General features: G+C 41.9%; 1 protein-coding gene across 1 annotated transcript; it reads left to right on the top strand.

The window, feature by feature from the left end:
* The first annotated feature begins 965 nt into the window (after window positions 1-965).
* On the top strand, window positions 966-16584 carry GORASP2 (golgi reassembly stacking protein 2). Its single transcript, XM_075756697.1, has 10 exons — window positions 966-1160; window positions 9365-9445; window positions 10146-10349; window positions 10749-10835; window positions 11317-11447; window positions 11771-11903; window positions 12030-12153; window positions 12529-12615; window positions 14656-14751; window positions 15533-16584. The coding sequence occupies exons 1-10, from the start codon at window positions 1098-1100 to the stop codon at window positions 15847-15849; spliced, it is 1323 nt and encodes a 440-aa protein (XP_075612812.1). The 5' UTR covers window positions 966-1097; the 3' UTR covers window positions 15850-16584.
* Window positions 16585-18276: the final 1692 nt, after the last annotated feature.

The raw sequence follows: 18276 nt of genomic DNA, 5'->3' as shown, positions 1-18276 counted from the left end.
CTCACCTCTAGGTCTGCAGTACCAGAACTGGGAGGCACTGGTTTGCGTGGGCAGGCTGTGCGAAAGCTTCATCTGGGGCCTTCCATGCACCCTCAGAGAGAGAGATGGTCTAAACGTGATTCGTAACACTCCTTGAAAACCCACCGTCCACCTCCTCCAGCTACACTGTGACATTCAGTTTGGCTCAGGGCTGGATTTTAATGCTGGGCACACGGTGCATTTTGGCAGCTAGTGGCTCTGCCTGCGCAAACAAGCTGGAGAGCAGATCAGTGTCTGCTGCACGTCACCACACGCCCCACATCTGCGGTGAGAATCTGTTCCATTATCTTGTTAATGTCTGCGAGGGGACGCATGCCGTGAAACAGGTTAATTCAAAATGCTGCTCTTGGGCAGTGTTTCTCACCCAAGCTGTTCCGTACCAAAGCATCAATCCTTCCACTTCAGCTCCAGCTACCAGAGAATTTCATGCGCGCCCATCGTGCGCAATCCCGATGCTTCTGTCTCACTTGGAGGCTCCCGATCAGCTCCATCCGACGGCCAAGAACAACGTTCAGAGCTCGCTGGTATTTCAGTTTTACCTTGAGCTCCACCGAGCTGTGGGATTGGGGAAGCCAGCGGAAGGCATGACCTGCCCCAGCTGGCGCTCTTTATGTTCTGTGCACCCATTTACTATACATAATTACTAGAATTAATACTAATATACATTAATTAACCGTTCCTATCTAGCATCGCCGGCGTTTCCCGGCCCGGGCGAGCAGGCACGCGCCCCCGCCCCTCGCCTGGCGGTGCCGCCCTCGGCCGCCAGGGGGCGCCACCACGCTAAAGCCGAAAGCGAGGCCTGTGGTCCATCGCGGCCGCCGTACCGCCTCCGCCCGCCCGGGGGCCGAGCCGGCGAGGTCTGGCCTAGGGCGGCTACCGTACGGCCTCCGCCTCCCGCCGGCGGAGGAGGTGTCCGGCAGGGGGCGCTGTGGCACGGGCTCCCGGCATGCCCCGCGCGCGGCCTTCGCCCGCCCCTCCCGAGCCGGGCGGGAGCGAGTGCCACGTCCCCGGTGCGTGGGGCTTTGTGCGGGGAGCAGTGCCGCCGCCCGCCCCCAGCCATGGGCGCCTCGCAGAGCGTCGAGATCCCCGGCGGGGGCACCGAGGGCTACCACGTCCTGCGAGTAAGGGCGGCGGGGAGGCGGGCGCGCCGTCAGGGTGGCCGTTAGGCCGGCGGCGGCCCTTGGGCCCCGCGGCCTCTCCCTCCGCGGGTCCGCGCTCGAGTGGCACGAGGGGCTCCCCGGGGCCGGCGGCGGGGGAAGCGCCTGGGCGGCGGCGGCGGCAGCCGGGATTCCCGGTGCCCGTGGCCGGCCCCCCCCCCCGCGGCTCCTGTCAGCGGTGAAAGCCGCGGCGGGTCCGCGCTGCCGGCTGCCTTTCCCGAAGGAGCAGGGAGGCGAGCTGCCCGTCCTCCGGGGGCCCCGCCGGAAGGGCTCGGTGCCGGGCTGCCGCTGCCCAGGGCTTCGCCTCAGCCGCGCGCAGCTGCCCAGGGCCTGCGCCTCGTCCCGGCCCGCGGCGGGAGCCCGGGGGGGGCTCCGAGCCGCCTCTCCCCGGCCGGAGAGATCCGGGTGGCCCGGACTGCGCCGTCTGCTCTTCAGCTTGTGAACAGGCCGAGAGGGACGGTGCGCGGGAGGTGATGCTGCTTTTTGGGCAGCCTTCGGGAGCAACGGCTGCGTCTCCTCTAGCCAACGCTGTTCGCACGCTAGCTTGCCCGCCTTCAGAGTGCAGCCCTTCAGGTGCCTGGCTTGGATAACGCGTTCCCCTTGCGTCATGATCTGCTTCACCCCTCAACAGTAGTTCCAGGGGTGTTAGATCGAGGTATTTCAATGACAGGCATCGGGCCTGCCAGAGCTGCCTTCCTAGTGCAGGCAACGTTGCTATTTTTCGTAGTTAATAGTTTTTGTTCACACCGTGCCCACAACGTTTTGGGTTTGTGCGCAACAAAATATTTTGGTAGGTAGGCAGGCTGCATTAAATGTTTGGCTAACAGCCTTTTGGAAGTCCTTTCTTTAGCATGTGTTTCATGTTGAATGAGTGGAAAGGTACCCGAGTTGTGTCCTTGGATCTGGTGCCCTGGGTGATACAGTAACTTTGCTGGAGTTACTAATAGCTTTGCCCGCACCCTAGTGCTTTTACTGCTGTAGCCAGAGCATCACTACCCTTACTGTAGGCACCGTGCTGGGATAGTTTTTTGTTGGCATCGGACCTTCTCGGATCGGCGCTCTGTCTAGAGCTTAGCCCTGCGTTTTAGCCATGTGAAAGAGCACAAGACCTGAACTCGTGAATTCGTACTTCCTTACTTGGTCTAGCTCGCTAGTAGTGAGTTACAAATATATGTAGAATACGATGGTGGAAAAAGAACAGCGATCATCTTTCAAGTGTTAAAAATGCTGCTGTAATGCTTTAGAGGAGCAAGCAGGTTCTGATCCAGTCCAAACATTCATCTGTTAAAATGTATATGTAGGCTAAAGTCATGGTGCTCTTTGTCCTTTTTAATGTTACTAATACATGACAATCTAGTGCTAGTAATACATGACAATCCATTTTGTCTTTTCCCCTACAAAACCCACTTTTTCAGTTTGGTAAAAGGGGCAGACTTTTTTTTTTTCTTAAGCATACTGTAGCATAAATATCATGTGCTTTTTACTTTTGAGAGTTGTAAAATCAGTAAGTACTCTGCAGTTAGAATATCAGTTATGTCAGCTTCGTCAGTTCATACTGTTTGATTAAAGCACGTTAGTAAATTGAGATGCATCTCTTATGAAGTATAATCTACTTGGGGTTTTTTGGTAATCTTGCTTGAATCTGGCACCTTTTGTTTTCATTTAGGCACCTTTTGGTTGTAATGTTTTTGCTATGGCTTGAAGTGGCAGTGTTTGATTGCCAGTCTCTGCAAATGTAGTTGGTAGGTGCACATTAAATAAGTTGATTGAGAGAGGACAGTTGTATTTATATGAAATGCAGGAAAGGACCTGCCTGTTGTCTTAAATAGGCTGATGTCTCTACTTGTGACTGCCTTATCTTCTTGTGGATCTCTTCAGATGCCACAACAATGGGCAATTATTTTTTTACTGTGGATGGGCATCTCAAATAGCATCATGATCCCGCTCTAGCAGGAGTTAGGCCTGTGCTTGTATGTAGTTGGGAGCCTAGATACAAGTGACTAGAATTTTCCTCCATAGTTTTTCCAAGTTTAATTTTGGATTCAGTATTTTGTAGTAAGTTTGTTAGACAGATGTGTTCAGTTCACACTCTCAGAGGTGCTCGACACAAATGCTCTGCCTGCATGGACTGAACTTTGGTAGAACTTGGGGTCAAGCGATAGTGCTATTTTCTTCTAATTTATTCTCAAGTAGACATTCTTTCTGAGCTCAGTGTTTTAATCAGATAAATGAGAATGGTGAAAGGAAAATGGCAGTAGTCCTTCAGTTTTACAGAGCTAATTCAGATAAATTCAGATTTCTTTCATAATGCCAAGCTTCTGTAAATAGTATATAGTGGTCATTCTTTAAGATTTCATTTGTTGTTGGAAAACTAGAGAAATATCAGAAAATCTTTTCAATTATTGGAAGAATTTGTTTGGGTAGGGCAGATAAATGAAAAATGTGTTAAAAGGCCATGAAAGAAGTCACTTCATGTTGTTTAGAATATGGCCATAGGAGCCAAGCAAAAGTTGCCAGAGGGGTGAGCAATCTGAGACTGTTGCAAGTCACAGGTTCCTTACAGGGAGACTTTTAGACTGTATATGCTGCCTCCCTACAAAACTGGTAGCAAGTCACTTGCTCTGCTCGCTTCAAACAGGAGCAGAAATATATATACAGCAAGTGAACAGTACCATCGTTATTTTCTGATGTAATTTTTGCAGATTAATCTTTTTGGCAGCTCCTGCTAATATTTGGTGCAATGTCACTTTCATTACTATCAGTGCACTTTTAACAGGAAATTGGAGCACTCCAGGACTGAAGCGCTGTCGAAGGAAAGAGATTTCATCACACACGTACTTGACAGGAAAAGTTGCTGCAGATTGCTCTGTTGGGGTTTCTTCTTGAAATGTAGCCCCTGTTTCATTTTTTTTTTTCTTCTTAAGAGAAAGTTACAAACGGTTTTGTTGCCCTAGTCTCTTCATAGGTAGACCTAATAAGTAGTCATTTGTTTGAAACAGTTCTTTGGAATACATTTTTATTCATCATATGTGCTTTTGCAGTTAGAGTTCCATTTACTGATTCACGTAATGTGCTCAAAAGTCTTTTTTTTAACTAGGACCTCCCAGGCTGGTAGCATGCAGTGCTGGTTGCCTCTAGGAATTTTCTCCATTGCTTGTTTTTCTCCTACATAAGTTTCCTTTAACATAAGTTATGTGGCCAATTAGAGCAACTGTCTGACTGTTGCTCAGTATGCGTTTGTTTCTGCTCTTCAAAACAGAATGAAGGAAGATTTTGAATAACTTTCTTGTTCAGCAGTGTGATACTGCTATAGATTGCCCAGGCTGTTGTAATGACTTGACAATTTTTTCAGGTAACAGATGATGTCAGAATTTTTATCTGCAAGAGATTTGTATGCTTCTGTGTTATGTGATGTTCAATGCCCAAAGTTTAGATTTCTAACTTTTACTTGAGTGCTTCGGTTTGTTGTAGTAGATACAAACATGTTGCCATCAAGACATGACTTATTTTTTAAGGGAGGCTCACATTTTAAAAGCTCGAGTTAAATTCCCTGTGCTAAAATAAAATTTGATACTATGTATAGGGAATCTGTTTTCTTACAAAAAGCTTAAAACTGGGTGTTTCATAAGGAAATTCAACACAGTTATACCGTGTAATGTGGTAAAATAGCTGACAGAAATAAAATATATTGTCAGACCTAAGAGGAATTGCTTACACATGATACATAATGAAATTACAGAGTGGATGGAAGAACAACAAAAAAAATTCTTTCAGCATTTTGTTGGTAATAAAGTAAATATTAGGAAGCATTTCTTACGTGGGTAAAAAAAAAAAAGCTTCAGAGCTTCTGCTCCGTGACAGTTGTGTATTTAGTGTTTGAATGTAAGCTTCTGAAAGTTTAAGTGGACACTAGTATAAGTTATCTGACTTTCAGAAGTGGTGAGAGCCTTCACCTGGCTCTGAAAAATGAGAGTTTCCATGCCTAATTCCATTTACTGTAGCACTGCTTGCTCGGGGCTTAAATTTGTGACCACTGTGTTGCTGAGCAGCCTTATTATAATGTGTAATGTACAATCTGTACTGTGTAGGCATAGACCGATAGTGTTGGGAAAAGTGTTCAGCAAAGAGAAACTTTATGTATTTACAAAAAAAGAAGTCTTTTTAGTAATGCAGATTAAAATTAGTGTCTTGACCTTGAAACTTTTTCCCTGTTTAATTCTTGACAGTGAATTAAAAGTGAAATAACTAGTGTGTAACCTATGTGCTCAGCAGCCCTGCTGCCTGAGTGCTGTCATCTCAGTGAGACACTGAAGTCCTGGAGTGCTGTATGGGGCTGAAAGAGTCAAACAGCCCGTTTCTGCCTTCTGACATTCAGCGTTCTTGATCGAGGTTTTCTTTGCTTGCTCTTAAAAATCTTTGGTGGTGGCAGTTCCACAGCTTCGCCAGGTAGTCCGTTCCACTGTTTTTCTCTACTGTTAGAAAGTCGTGGCATTTACCCACAGGTGTCCGTGTCTTACATGTCTGAAATAACAGCTGGCTTCGAGAGAATTAGGCTTCCCAAGCTGCCGTGGATGGTGGTTTGCCTGCAGTGGCATCTGTTGTAAATGGTATTACTTGATTATTTCTCAGTTCTTATTCAATTACAAAGGCAGGTTACTCAATACCGACTTGGGGCATACAGCAAAGCTGCACAAAGCCAGATGGCTCAGGAGGCCTAGAGTTTATGTACGTGTATGTGGAATCTGGATTTCCATCATTAATAAGAAGGTTTTTCTGCCCTTGTATTTCCTAAGATCCCTGTTTATCCTTTGTTGCTGTAGTTCCTGGAAGAGAACTGTGGCCACAGAGCTTTGAGCAGAGAGCCGTGTTGTGCATTTGGTGATGAATGGTGATGTTGTGCCTAATGGTGATGAATTGTGCGGGCAGCTGGCTGAAAATAAGGTGGTGTGACATAAGAACTGTATGGGTCAGTGTGATTGTTGTGCAGGGCTGAGTGTGTCGCTCCTTTAAGGAGGAGACTTTTCATGTGGAATGAACTCGGCACTTCTGGTTTGCATTTCCTGGACTGCCAGGCATAAAAATGCTTTTCCATCAGTGGGATTGGGCCCAAACAAGCTAGGGGAATAGGGAGCTTCTTGTGTCTGAACCTGTGGGTGGCAGCATGAGGAACTGTGATGACAGAAGGAATGCAGCTACATGCTTCTGAGGTGTGTGTATGCTTGATGCAACTGTAAGAGCTTGATTTCTTTTAGATACGGCTTCCTGGTAGTTTTATGTGCCCACGTAGAAACAAGCCATGAAGAGATGTTCAGGATTGTGATGGATTTGGGGGAAGGTGTTCAACATCTGAAGATACTTTCTGCAAGCTAATTGTTCGGAACTTGGGAACTCGCACAGTCCCTTCAGTTTGGGGCAGACTATAAATAACTTCCTTAGAATGCCCAATCTTTGCATCCCAGGTGTCAGCGAGCTTGACACTGATGGATGCTGAACATCTGTAATTCTCATTTATTGTAGCTGTCCTTCTCATCTTAAAAGATTTCCTTACTGAATACTGGTCACTGTTTCACAGTGTAATCTATCGGAGGTCCTTGGGGAGGGATATTGTGTCAGGGTGTAGGGGTGGTGTGCTTGGTGGGAGTTTTTTGGTGGGTGTTTTGTGTGGTGTTTTTTCTTTTAAGGAGCTCATTTGGAGGAAAATCTCTGTATAGTGAGTGGATCATGTCAGGACTGCTTTTGCAGCTGTCCTACTGGCTGAATGAAGTCTGCTCTTTATCATTTCAAGGCCATGACATATATCCAGTCCTAACAATCTGATGTCTTAGCTGAATAAATGTATCGGTTTGCTGGATTTACTGATTTTTTTAATGATGAGGTTTAGAAAGACATGTTTTGTCTTTAAAATTTTTGTTTTCCCAATAACTTCTGAAACCATCTGCTGATTTCATTTTAGTATAAAGACTTTAGGTTAGGCTCATTAAAATCACAAAATGTAAGTTCTTATGTCACATGCAATAGGTGGTGGAACGAGAGAGAGAGAGAGGGAGAGGCTATTAAAATATTTTCACGTCACCTCCCTAAACTGAGGGAAGAGCAACAAACAACACAAGCTCATCCTACATTTGCTACTAGAAAAACCACATCAGAGGAGAGGACGTTTTGAATGACGTAATTACAAGGGAAACTACATGGAGCATGTCCATAGGAAACCAGGGTTCTTTAATTCTGCTTTCATGAAACTGTTCGTTTAACCTTTCTTTGGCAGGAAGGCCTCAAGTACCCAACTTAGTAAGTAAATGCTTTCTGCATTTGAGAAGAATAAATAATATAGTGTATGTTAGCCTCTCTGTGGCATTTCTCATAAGCTAAAATTTCTGTTTGTGGATGCTGTTCTCAGGTTGCTCTACATTAATGAAAGTTTTCATACCTAAAGTTAAAAATGAGCCCTAGGGACAGTCCACTAATGTCAAAGCAGCATCCACAATGTGCCCGGGAGTTTCTATGCAGCTGGTGTCAGAGGGTCTGCTACATGGAGCTTAGCTTGTACTTTTACCCTATTCCCTGGTGCACAGCTTGCTATCTGATCCCTGGGTATTCTTGACGAGAGGCATCTGGAACCGACAGATTGAGTAAGTAGCACAGAGGCAGTAGTTTGGATCTAGTCAGCAGGTCTGCTTTGGTGATTGAGAGCTGTGGTTCCGTACGGTTAATGCTTGTGCCTAGGGAGAGTATCGTTACCCCGGTTGTAGGAAATTATTTCCAAGGAGCATGCAGGCATCTTGAAGAGTTGCTTCTGTAGACACACTTCAACTTCTAGCTAGAAATGATAGATACGGAGTTTGGGGATGTTTTTGCTGCCTCAGTGATTTTTATTTGGTTTCATACTTTTTTGGTGCTTTACCAGTCTTGGACAGCAGTCAGTGTGTGTGATGTGACTCTGGAGCTACTGATTCCAGATTATTTTTTCTTTAATGATTGTTTAGGTTATGTGACACTAATGTTCTGAGCTTCTGGCATCTGTTAGAGAAAGCTACCCACAAGTAGTCTGAGTTTTTTCCAAGCTCTGATTTTGCGAACGTGTTGGGCAGAGGTAAATAGACTCTTAAGAGGACAGTTCTAGTGGTATTCAAGCTTTTTTTTTTTTCCATATTAGAATATTTTGTTCTGGATGAGTCATATTAGGAGAACTCAATTCCTGCAGAGTTAGACTGATATTGACCAAACTAGCAGATTTGTACCAGTTTTGTCAGATGGATTAACCCATAATGTAAGAAACCACGCGGTAAAGGGTAACACTTTTTAGATCGTTTTGGAAGATGAATGTAGCATGTAAAATAAAAAGCCAGTGGGTAAAATGAGTCAGCTTACAAATAAAGATATTCTTTGCTACAAAAGCTGTAGGAAAAATCTGACAGCCATGTTGGAGTTACTTTTGTCTGTCAGCAATGCATGTAATAGTGAAAAAACAACACTGGCAAAATGTCTCTCCGTTACTTCATTTGGAATTAAAAGCATACTTTAAGCTTCTGGGAGCAATCTGTATCCAATACTCAGGCCTTGTCCTAGAGGAGTGGTTGAATTATTTGAGCTGCCATGGCTGTGAAAGTGCACGTGTCCCTTTTCTTGCAGCTTGTTGGTATGCTAATGAATCACTGGTTGGACAGATGCCCTCTATGTTGCAGGAATGTCAACAGGTGATGTTTAATCATGAGATAACAAGCAGTGCTTACAGAGATGTGACTCTCCTTTTCCTCTAGTATGTGTAAGATAAAAAGCAAGGTCCAATGTTGGTACTTCTGTGGAAAGATACTGCTTTTTAACCAACTTTTTCAGAATTCATTAAGCTTGTCCTTTGACCATAATCTCCTTTATTGAAATAAATATCTACAATTTATCTGCTGCAGCTGTGAAGCAAGTGCTTGTCCCAGGGAGCGGCTACTGTTGTGTCTTTCCTCAATAATTTATAAATTACTGATTTAGTGTTTCTCTCTCTATTTTTTTTAAGGAAGGGATGTTTTTAGTCCAAAAGATTATATTTGAACTCTTAAAAATCATACATACAAACATCAGTAGATTCTAGAACTACAGTTTGCACAAGTAGAAATATAATTCTAATCTATTAATCGACATTGGTACACTTTTGCTAAATTCTTGTTTAACTTTGTTAGGTACAAGAAAACTCACCGGGGCATAGAGCTGGATTGGAGCCATTCTTTGATTTTATTGTGTCCATTAATGGTTCAAGATTGGTAAGTGAGTTGCTGTTTTATAACTCTGAATATAAACAATGTGTTGAGAAATCTGTTGTGCGTCAGAAATTAATTTCCTTCACCCTATAGTTACAATATCAAAAATGTAGCTGGAGAATGAGGATGCAGACACGGACATACTCTCTGCAGACATCTGCACCAGCAGAAGATAGTTGTACCTACTGGTCCAGCCCTAGCTGCTTGTGCTAGTGCCCCCCTAGTTCTGTCTGTAAAACTGCTTGTGTGAGAACTTGCAAACTCATTGTGGTCAAAACGGGTTGGTTCACAGAGCTGTTGTCAAAGCTGTCAGCTGGGTAGGAAACATGGGAGAAAGTTTTCAAGCAGAGCTGTGGTGGGACAACAAACCATAGCAGTGCAGAAGAACAGCTGTGGGTAGGCTCTTCCACCAGGGTGGCTGGATTCAAGAAAGCCTCTGCAAAGTGGTGAGGCATGTTGTATCACAGGTTAATTCAAGTGCTTTCACGTTTGGAAAGCATGACCTGTTACTGTGAAATCCCAGGTTTTCTGTGGAGTTGTATTTTGGAATTGTAAAGAGACTGGAGGCTTGTTATAAAAATAGCTGGAGATACATATTCTGATAATGCACAGTAGTTATAGGACTTCTGAAATACAAAAGTGGTGCTACAGAACTGGATGCTTGCTATGTTAAACGCTAAACCAAGCTCTCCTTTGTTCGCAGAATAAGGACAATGACACTCTCAAGGACCTGTTGAAAGCAAATGTTGAAAAACCTGTAAAAATGCTAGTGTACAGTAGCAAAACGCTGGAACTCAGAGAAACGTCCGTGACCCCCAGCAACATGTGGGGTGGGCAGGGCCTGCTGGGCGTGAGCATTCGTTTCTGCAGCTTTGATGGGGCCAATGAAAATGTATGGCATGTTTTGGTATGTATGAACTTCCAGGTGTTTTTCTTACTATTGTTTACTGTTAAACTTTTTTACTGAAAAGTAACTTGCAAGGGGGCACACAAGCCATGAGATCAAATGGGTCTGTTTTCTCTTCGTTGATCTTGGGTTTGAAGAGACTTTTGAATTCTGTGAGTATATTATCAAATCTTGTATTTAAATCAGTGGTTTTGTACAATACTCAGAGCTCCTTGTAATGGTATCCAAAGAGACTCTGTCTAGCCACTGTTTCGCTAGGCTCAGTGACTATTCTTCTAATTGTGTTGAAAACTTGACCAGTTTGTCTACGTGACAAAAAACTTGTGCGAAGTGCACATCTAACTTGTGCTACTCCCTGAGAGTTACGTAGTGTTTTGTAACTTTCCATCTTAAAATTAGGAAGTGGAACCAAATTCTCCTGCTGCATTAGCTGGACTTAGACCTCATAGTGACTATATCATTGGAGCAGATACCGTCATGAATGAGGTAAGTATATAAAAATAAGATTTTGATTTTTATAAAACTAAAAAAAAAAAAAAAAAAATTGTACCAGGGCAGTTTGAAACATCCCCAGTTCTGTCTCTGTCCAGTGCTAATGGAAGTAAGTTAATGCAAAGATGAAGGAGCTCCAGCATAGTGCCTATTCTTTGTGCTTAAATGCAATTCTGGAAATAAAAACTACTCTTAAATATCTTCATGAAGTCAGATAGAAACTTTTTTTGGTACTCCAATATTAATACTTCAGGTAGCACATTTGAAGTCTGGGTTGTGCCACATGACTTCTGAGTTGCGCTAGCAAAGCATATTTTAAAGTTGGCCTTGTGATAAAACAGCAGCGCTGCAACAACTGCAACATGCAGTAGTTACTGGGTTGTTACAGAAAGTTAGGACTGAAAAGATGATCATTCTAATGTCAAATGATAAAATAAGGACAAGAAAACCCTAATTAATCTTTATCCTTTTCCAGTCTGAAGATCTCTTTTCCCTTATTGAAACACATGAAGCCAAGCCATTAAAACTTTATGTGTACAACACGGACACGGATAATTGTCGGGAAGTGGTGATTACTCCGAACTCTGCCTGGGGTGGGGAAGGCAGGTAAGGAGGCAATATGTTACAGGAGGATGGGACGACTATAGCATGAGCCTAAAAGCTGCTTGCTTTTAGTTTTTTACAAATACAGGAAAGGAGTGTTGTTATATCCAAGGCGTTTTGGCTATAATAAATAATATATTTACTTGAAATTCAGATTTAGTTACTAATGAGGGGGGTGTATTTCCACTGTAAGTAACAGAACACAGTAAGTTGTACAGAACTTACCTTGAAACTTGTTGGTGTCTTGAGTCATTCATGCATTGTTACTATGGAGTCTGTAGTTGTAAAGTCACTTTGCTGACTTTTAAATGTTCATATTTTAAAAGCCTAGGATGTGGCATTGGTTATGGATATTTGCATAGGATACCTACACGCCCATTTGAAGAGGGAAAGAAAATTTCTCTCCCAGGACAGTTGCCTAGTGCATCTCTCAGTCCCCTCAAAGATGGCTTCACAGAGGTAAGCTGTAGTCACTTCTTTGGCTTGGTAAAAATGGCTTATGATGTTTTATGGCTTTTCTGCTTCTATTGGTTCTTGTGGAAACACACCTGAATGATGTAACTTTCTTTTTTTCCTTTCAATAAGGTTCAGCTGTCATCAGTTAATCCCTCAGCCACATTACCCCCTGGGTCAGCAGGCCTTGAACAGAGTCTTTCAGGACTTTCTATTAGTTCGCCCTCAACTACTGTCAGTAACGTTCTCAGTACAGGTTAGTGTGGAAGTAACCGACCTCTGAAATGCCTGGGGTTTCTGGCTGTATTGCACGCACAGATCTATCTGTGATCTGTTTCTGTCAATTTAATAGAAGGCAGAAGAGAATAAAATTTTCTCCTCCCCAATTTTTTCTCAACAACAAAGGCTAGAGTGCTGTAATTGTGCTCTGCTTGCTCACAAAATAATTGCAAACAACTTCTATCAGAACTATGATGCGTGTTATTTAAAGTACTATTTTTTTCATCAATGTTTTATGGGGAAGGCAAATAGTAATTCTTCTGTAAGCAATTATTTATTTTTATTCCTTGAGGAAGGGAACTGAAGTGTTGTATGCTTAAAATTAATTTCGTTTTCCTATATACTCCACCAGGCGTTCCAACAGTTCCATTATTACCACCACAAGTCAGTCAGTCCCTTACCTCTGTGCCACCAGTTAACCCAGCAACTACCTTACCAGGTGAGTAGGTAAAATTTCTTAAAACCTTTCTGAAACAAAGATCTTAAGGGAGCAAGGGAAGAGAGCCGTCTTTTCCACCGTTTTTTGGGGGATGGGAGGGTATAACTTCATACAACTTACACATTTAATGATAAAGATCTCTATATAACCTCTACAATGTTAAGATTTTATTTTTTTTTTAAGAGAATGTGTATAGGATGTCTGTAGTACAGAGGACTGAGTTGGCAACAGAGTTTATAATCACTTACCTTTTAGGGCCTCTTGCACAATAGATGCAGCATTCAGGATTTTTCAGGAATGTAATAACTTTGCTATTTGCAACATTTCTTGAGTTGATGCTGTTACTTTCCATAGTTTATAAATTGTGTGTTGCAAAATACTTTTGCAAATAGCTTCACATTTTCTGGTTTGTCCTTTGTACTTGGACATTGTGACAGAAGAAAGATTGAGAAGACGTGTCTTGCCTATTTCTGCATTCCATTTACCCATAAAGCCTCCATTTTAGGAAACTCCATTTTGATACTCTGCTTGATCATTCTTCCTAATATAAATAGAGGTCTAACAACACAGAACTGTATGTTGCACTTACTGTTTCTGAATTATTTAGGAATTTAAACTGGTATAACAAAAGTAAGAGTCTGTCTACAAAGTGGTGTGTGTTATTTCCTGATAATGAACACTAAGTGCTAGTGCTCCAGTATTGTTCACAATAGGTAAGATGAGGATTGTATAGGATTTCGACATGTAATTGGTGCACCAGCACAGGACTCAGTCATGCATTCCAAAACACTGAAGGAGTTGTATTTTATATTTTGTATGCTATGAGACAAGTAGATAAAGATGTTTCCAAAAGTTTTAAGTAATGCTTGGAGGTATGCTCTCTAACATAGAAAATATGCATAGTAGAGCTAAGTGTAGGCAAACAGGGGCAGAGAACTTTAACAGAAACTGAACTTCTTAGTAGTTTGCTATTTTCTCTAAGTCATACAAGATTAATGTCCCCTATCCACCCCTTCCCCAAAATCTGCAAATACGAATTTTCCTTTCACCTTGTTCTCTGAATAGTATCATTGCTTTTTTGAAGGTTATTAAAATATTTCTTGCAGTGTGCATGGCTGTACTAGTGAAATTGTAAGTATTAAAAATACAGGAGGGTTAAAATTTGAGTGGATTTGTGTGAAGTTCAACTTTTCAGATTTTAAAAAAAGTTCAAACCAAAGTTGCTTGTAGCTGAGCTGAAACCTCTTTGAGTCAGATGTCAGCCTTTGGCTAATGAATTCACAGGTAGGTAAAGATGACTGGTTTTTAATAAAATTCTGTGTACAGTGGCCCCTCTGTCTTATTACCATAGTATCAACGTTTAGCTCAGATAAGGCTTATTCTGAAATAAACACAAAGTAGGAATAGAGCTCTTGTCCCAGAAATGCAGTTCTTCTAAGACAGGAATTCAGGAGCAGAAAGATGTTCCATGGCAAACACAATTATGGAAGCGCATGTGTTGGGTTCATCACATGTTTCTCTTCTATTTTCAGTATTTCCTGACTTTGAAAGTTACTTTGTCTTGCCTTTTCTGTATGTTTTTGTGTTTAACTCTAGTTATGAACTAACTTGAAAAGCCTCATAATAGGGTAATCAATATTAGAGATCAGACATAGTATGTATTTCATCCTATTATTATCTTCTGCCATTGAAATTAGGAATGGAGGGCTTCTGGTACAGTGCTGCAGTGAAATAACTATCTTTGTTAAAGGCTGAACTTGGAATGCAAACCTACTAATTCCTTGAAATAAGATTGTACTTTCCTCAGAAAAATCGGAAAGGTTGGGATTGTGTATTTGCTAGTCCACACTTCCTGCAGTAGGTATCTGTTTTCACTGTGCAACTTAAAAGCTGAAATTCGGGTGAATTTGCATTCTTACTGATCATTTAAAGTATTTTATATTGTTTTGCATACTGATTATCATTTTTACATATAAGATCTCAGAAACAGAAAAAAACAATTTTAATTTTTCAGTGGTAACTTTTCCATTCTTGTCTTAGGTCTGATGCCATTACCAGCAGGGCTTCCCAACCTGACTGATCTCTCCAAACTTAATTTACCTGCACCGCACATTGTTCCAGAAATCATACAGCCTGGTATGTGGTTCTGCAATCCGAAGCAGTGTAGTAGCAGATCTCTCCTTGAGGATCCTTGACACTCTCGTTTAGAGCCATCTGGTGGAGTCCTGAAGTGGATAAATTTAATGTTTGCCTGAGATGGGAGTTGACAGTAGTGCCCAGATTAGGTAGACAAGGAATGTGTCTTTAGATAATTCTAAACCTTCATCTGTATTTAGTTGTTTCATCTTATTTCACCTGATTTATGATCTCAAAAGAGATTGTGCCAAGAATGATAGTATATAGTTTTATGGGTAGAAGAAAATATGAAGTGTTTTCTTGTGTGCCAGATGAGATCGAAGCATGCTGATTGAATACCAAAAGCATGAACTAATACTAGATTTATGGTTTTGGATAAAACTGCTGAAGGTGCACATGGAGCAAGCAAAAAATTGGAAGCTTATATGGAATAAGGTTCTTGTTAACTTCTTGTTTCTGGCAGTTTCAGTGAATGCCAGAAAAATGTGATCGTTGGTATTAATGCATTAAATACCTAGTCCTCTGGGGAGGCAGAAGCAAGCTTGAGTTTATTCTGATCCTGCAATTCTGAAATCTGAAAAGTATCAGGCTTGAAACTAGCCTGCTGAGTCAGTGCTGCATATGTATCATGCTCACACTAAGCTCAGAAAGCTTCCTCCTCCCCAAGGGTAAATAGAGGATTAGAGAAGGCAAAAATTCTAAGCAAACAGAGAATCCCTCCAGTCAGTCTGTGGTTTGCAGCAGCTCACTGCCTTTTTTTCTTTTTGTTTTTCCTCCTTAGGTTTGCCATCCCTTCCCTCCTTGCCACCTCTGAATCTAATGGGAATAACACCTCTATCAATGCCACCCAAATGTGTTCCTCTGCTTCCTTTGGTCACAGAGGCATCTACAGTGCCTACAGATTTGCTTCCCTCCATGACTCAAGCCGGAAGCTTTTCCGTCGACCCTGGCACTACTGTAAATGTAGAACAGACCTCTATGCTCACCTTGGATAGCACTACCCCAAATTCTAAGGCTATTGTTGACAGATCAAGTGAATCCTCCATAGTTAATGAGAAAACATCTGGAGTCACAGATACACAAGCTTCTGAATCATAACTCCAGATCACTCTGTTGGATTGGCTTGGTATTTATTTAGCCATGGGATGATACCTATTTGAAGAGCAAGCTATCATTAATTTCATACTAGTTTGTACTTAATCTTTAGGAGTCCTGTAAATAATATGGAGGTATAATAAAAGTAAAAGAGGGTTTATAAAGTGTGTGTGGTGGGAGGGAAGGAAGAGTACTTGTATGTAACCAAAAAAAAAAAGTCAAGGTGGTAAACAGAATTCCACTGCCAAACTCGGAGGTATATGTTTTTAATATAGGCTGACAGCCTTAGCCTGCTAGGCCTGTCCTTGCTTATAATTAGCAATTTTTGCTTCTGATAGAAATGAAGCGGTTCTTGCGTGTGACATTTACGTACCATAGTTCTTGTTCTTTGCAAGTATCTTGTTACTACAGTGGGGATGAGAACGTTTAGTCTGAGTTGTAAATTTTAACACTGCAAAACTTCCACCTAAAGGTATTTCTATTAAAGTTGCTGAGTGACCTGTTAACTGATATCTCGTTATTCAGCTTGTACACGAATCTTTATTTTTAAGCTCTCGAGAGATGCTGAAGCCATGTTTTGTGACTGCTGCTGCGTTGTTTCATACGCCCACTGTAAAATGGCATTTGGAAGGGAATACAGGAAATGTTAAATGTAGCACACAATTTGGCACTTCATGACTACTGTAAGACAAATTAATGGATTAAGCATACATACAGCAATAAATTTCTGGAATTTTATCCTTTGTGTGAGAAAATAGCACATTTATTTGTTTAATGCTTAAATTCTCATTTAACTGTTTTTAGCTTAGCTCTTTCTAGCACAGATCCATGAAAGGGCTCCCCTCCAGAGGAATGGATCCAAGAGGGAATGCCAGACTTCTTAACGGCAGGCAGAATCAGCGCTAGTGGTTAGATCCATTGCAGCAATGAGTCATGATTCATACTTGGCTTTTTAAATTGATCTTCAGGATAAAAATTTTAGATCAACTGTAGATTATACACTTCTATAAATTTGTGTGTGCGCTGTACTCCAGGTGGTAGCCTTTGCTCCTGGTATCAGGTGCAGTTGATGTGGAAAACTCTTCTGTATTTCTCCAGTCCTTCTGTACTGCTGGGATTTCATTTATACGTGTTTGCTACAAGCTTCTGCAAACTTCAGCCTTATCATCAACAGGCTGGAGCTAAAGTCTCTCAACAGCTACATCATCCCTTTTGGCAATGTAGTGTGCCTGATCACTGAAATAGTAGCTGCATCTGACTGCTGATCATAAGGCTTCCACTTGAACTAATTGTTTGAGACATTATCTAATACCTGTTGTCCTGTCTCATCTTTATCACTTAAGTGTCTTTCCTCTGCCCTGCTACTGCACACTTCCTCATCACCTGTTGTGTCAAAAGCCCGTGACAAACACAGATCCCAAATACTTTTTTTTCGACACTGAGAAGAAACTGCTCAGTCAGCTGCTTGCAGTATGAAATCCCTCTGCCTTGTTAAGTGGGGGACTCACAATTTCTCAGAATGTACTTCTGATTTACCTTTGTAAATCCAGTGTCATGTACCTCAGAATTAAACTTTGGCATGAGAAGGATGTTCCCTCTTTCCTTTGCTGTATACAGAGAAAGTCTGTTAGTATTGAGCTTCATAAAGCCTCACAGGTCTAACAGTCTTTCCTGTAACTTCCTTACATGCTTCCACAGCTGGAGTCCTCATTATTTTCCTTATCCAGCCTTAAGAACAGTAAAAATGGAGGTTCTGTCACATACCAAAATTTAGAGTAATTGGTGATTGTAATCAGATACCTTGAACTATGGAATCCTTGGGCTGGATTTTTTTTGACCTTACAGTATGGCACAGTGTCCTTTGGAGTAACATCTGAAGTTAGCTGCCATGTTTCTATGCTTTCCAACAGCAAGCTGCAAACTTTTGTAGGTGTTGTGCAGTTGCCTCTAGTAGCAGACAAAATAAGGTGCTTAGTCTGAAGTCATGCACTTCTGTTAGCTATTTTAAGGTCCCTTGGTGCTGACTTTATAGATCCAGCCTTTTGACGGGTATGGGAGTAGTGGAAGTAAGGCAGTGTTTAAGTGTAACCATCAGCAATTCTGCTGAAGATAACGTGACTTCAAATTTGGAGATGATTCAGTGGTGCAGAATTTAAGCTGTAATCTCTTAGCTAAAAAGTCATAAACATTGAGAAGTCAAAAACTTACTTAAAAAAGAAGCAAGGACTGTGAAGTCATACTATTGCATTCTGTCCCCGTTTTTTAATTCCTTCATACCTTAATCACTTATTTTTCCCCCCAAAAAGAGAGTGAGGAGGGTAAGAAGTTAAGATACGCCACAGGACTGACAGCCAATGTAACCTTGTTTCCATGAATTAATGTATTCAGTGGTTAATGAACAGTTACGAATAGGCATATTAGCTTTATTTA

This window comes from Balearica regulorum, chromosome 6 (genome assembly GCF_011004875.1).
Source record: "Balearica regulorum gibbericeps isolate bBalReg1 chromosome 6, bBalReg1.pri, whole genome shotgun sequence".
In the NCBI taxonomy this organism is placed as follows: Eukaryota; Metazoa; Chordata; class Aves; order Gruiformes; family Gruidae; genus Balearica; species Balearica regulorum.
This window is presented reverse-complemented; position numbering and strand designations above follow the sequence as displayed.

What these genes read in the sequence shown, in the direction of transcription:
- GORASP2 (XM_075756697.1), top strand. Translation starts at nt 1,098, where the DNA reads ATGGGCGCCTCGCAGAGCGTCGAGATCCCCGGCGGGGGCACCGAGGGC. An exon ending in AGGGCTACCACGTCCTGCGA is followed by an intron (nt 1,161 to 9,364) that starts GTAAGGGCGGCG and finishes TAACTTTGTTAG; the next exon opens with GTACAAGAAAACTCACCGGG. An exon ending in GCCTGGGGTGGGGAAGGCAG is followed by an intron (nt 11,448 to 11,770) that starts GTAAGGAGGCAA and finishes ATATTTTAAAAG; the next exon opens with CCTAGGATGTGGCATTGGTT.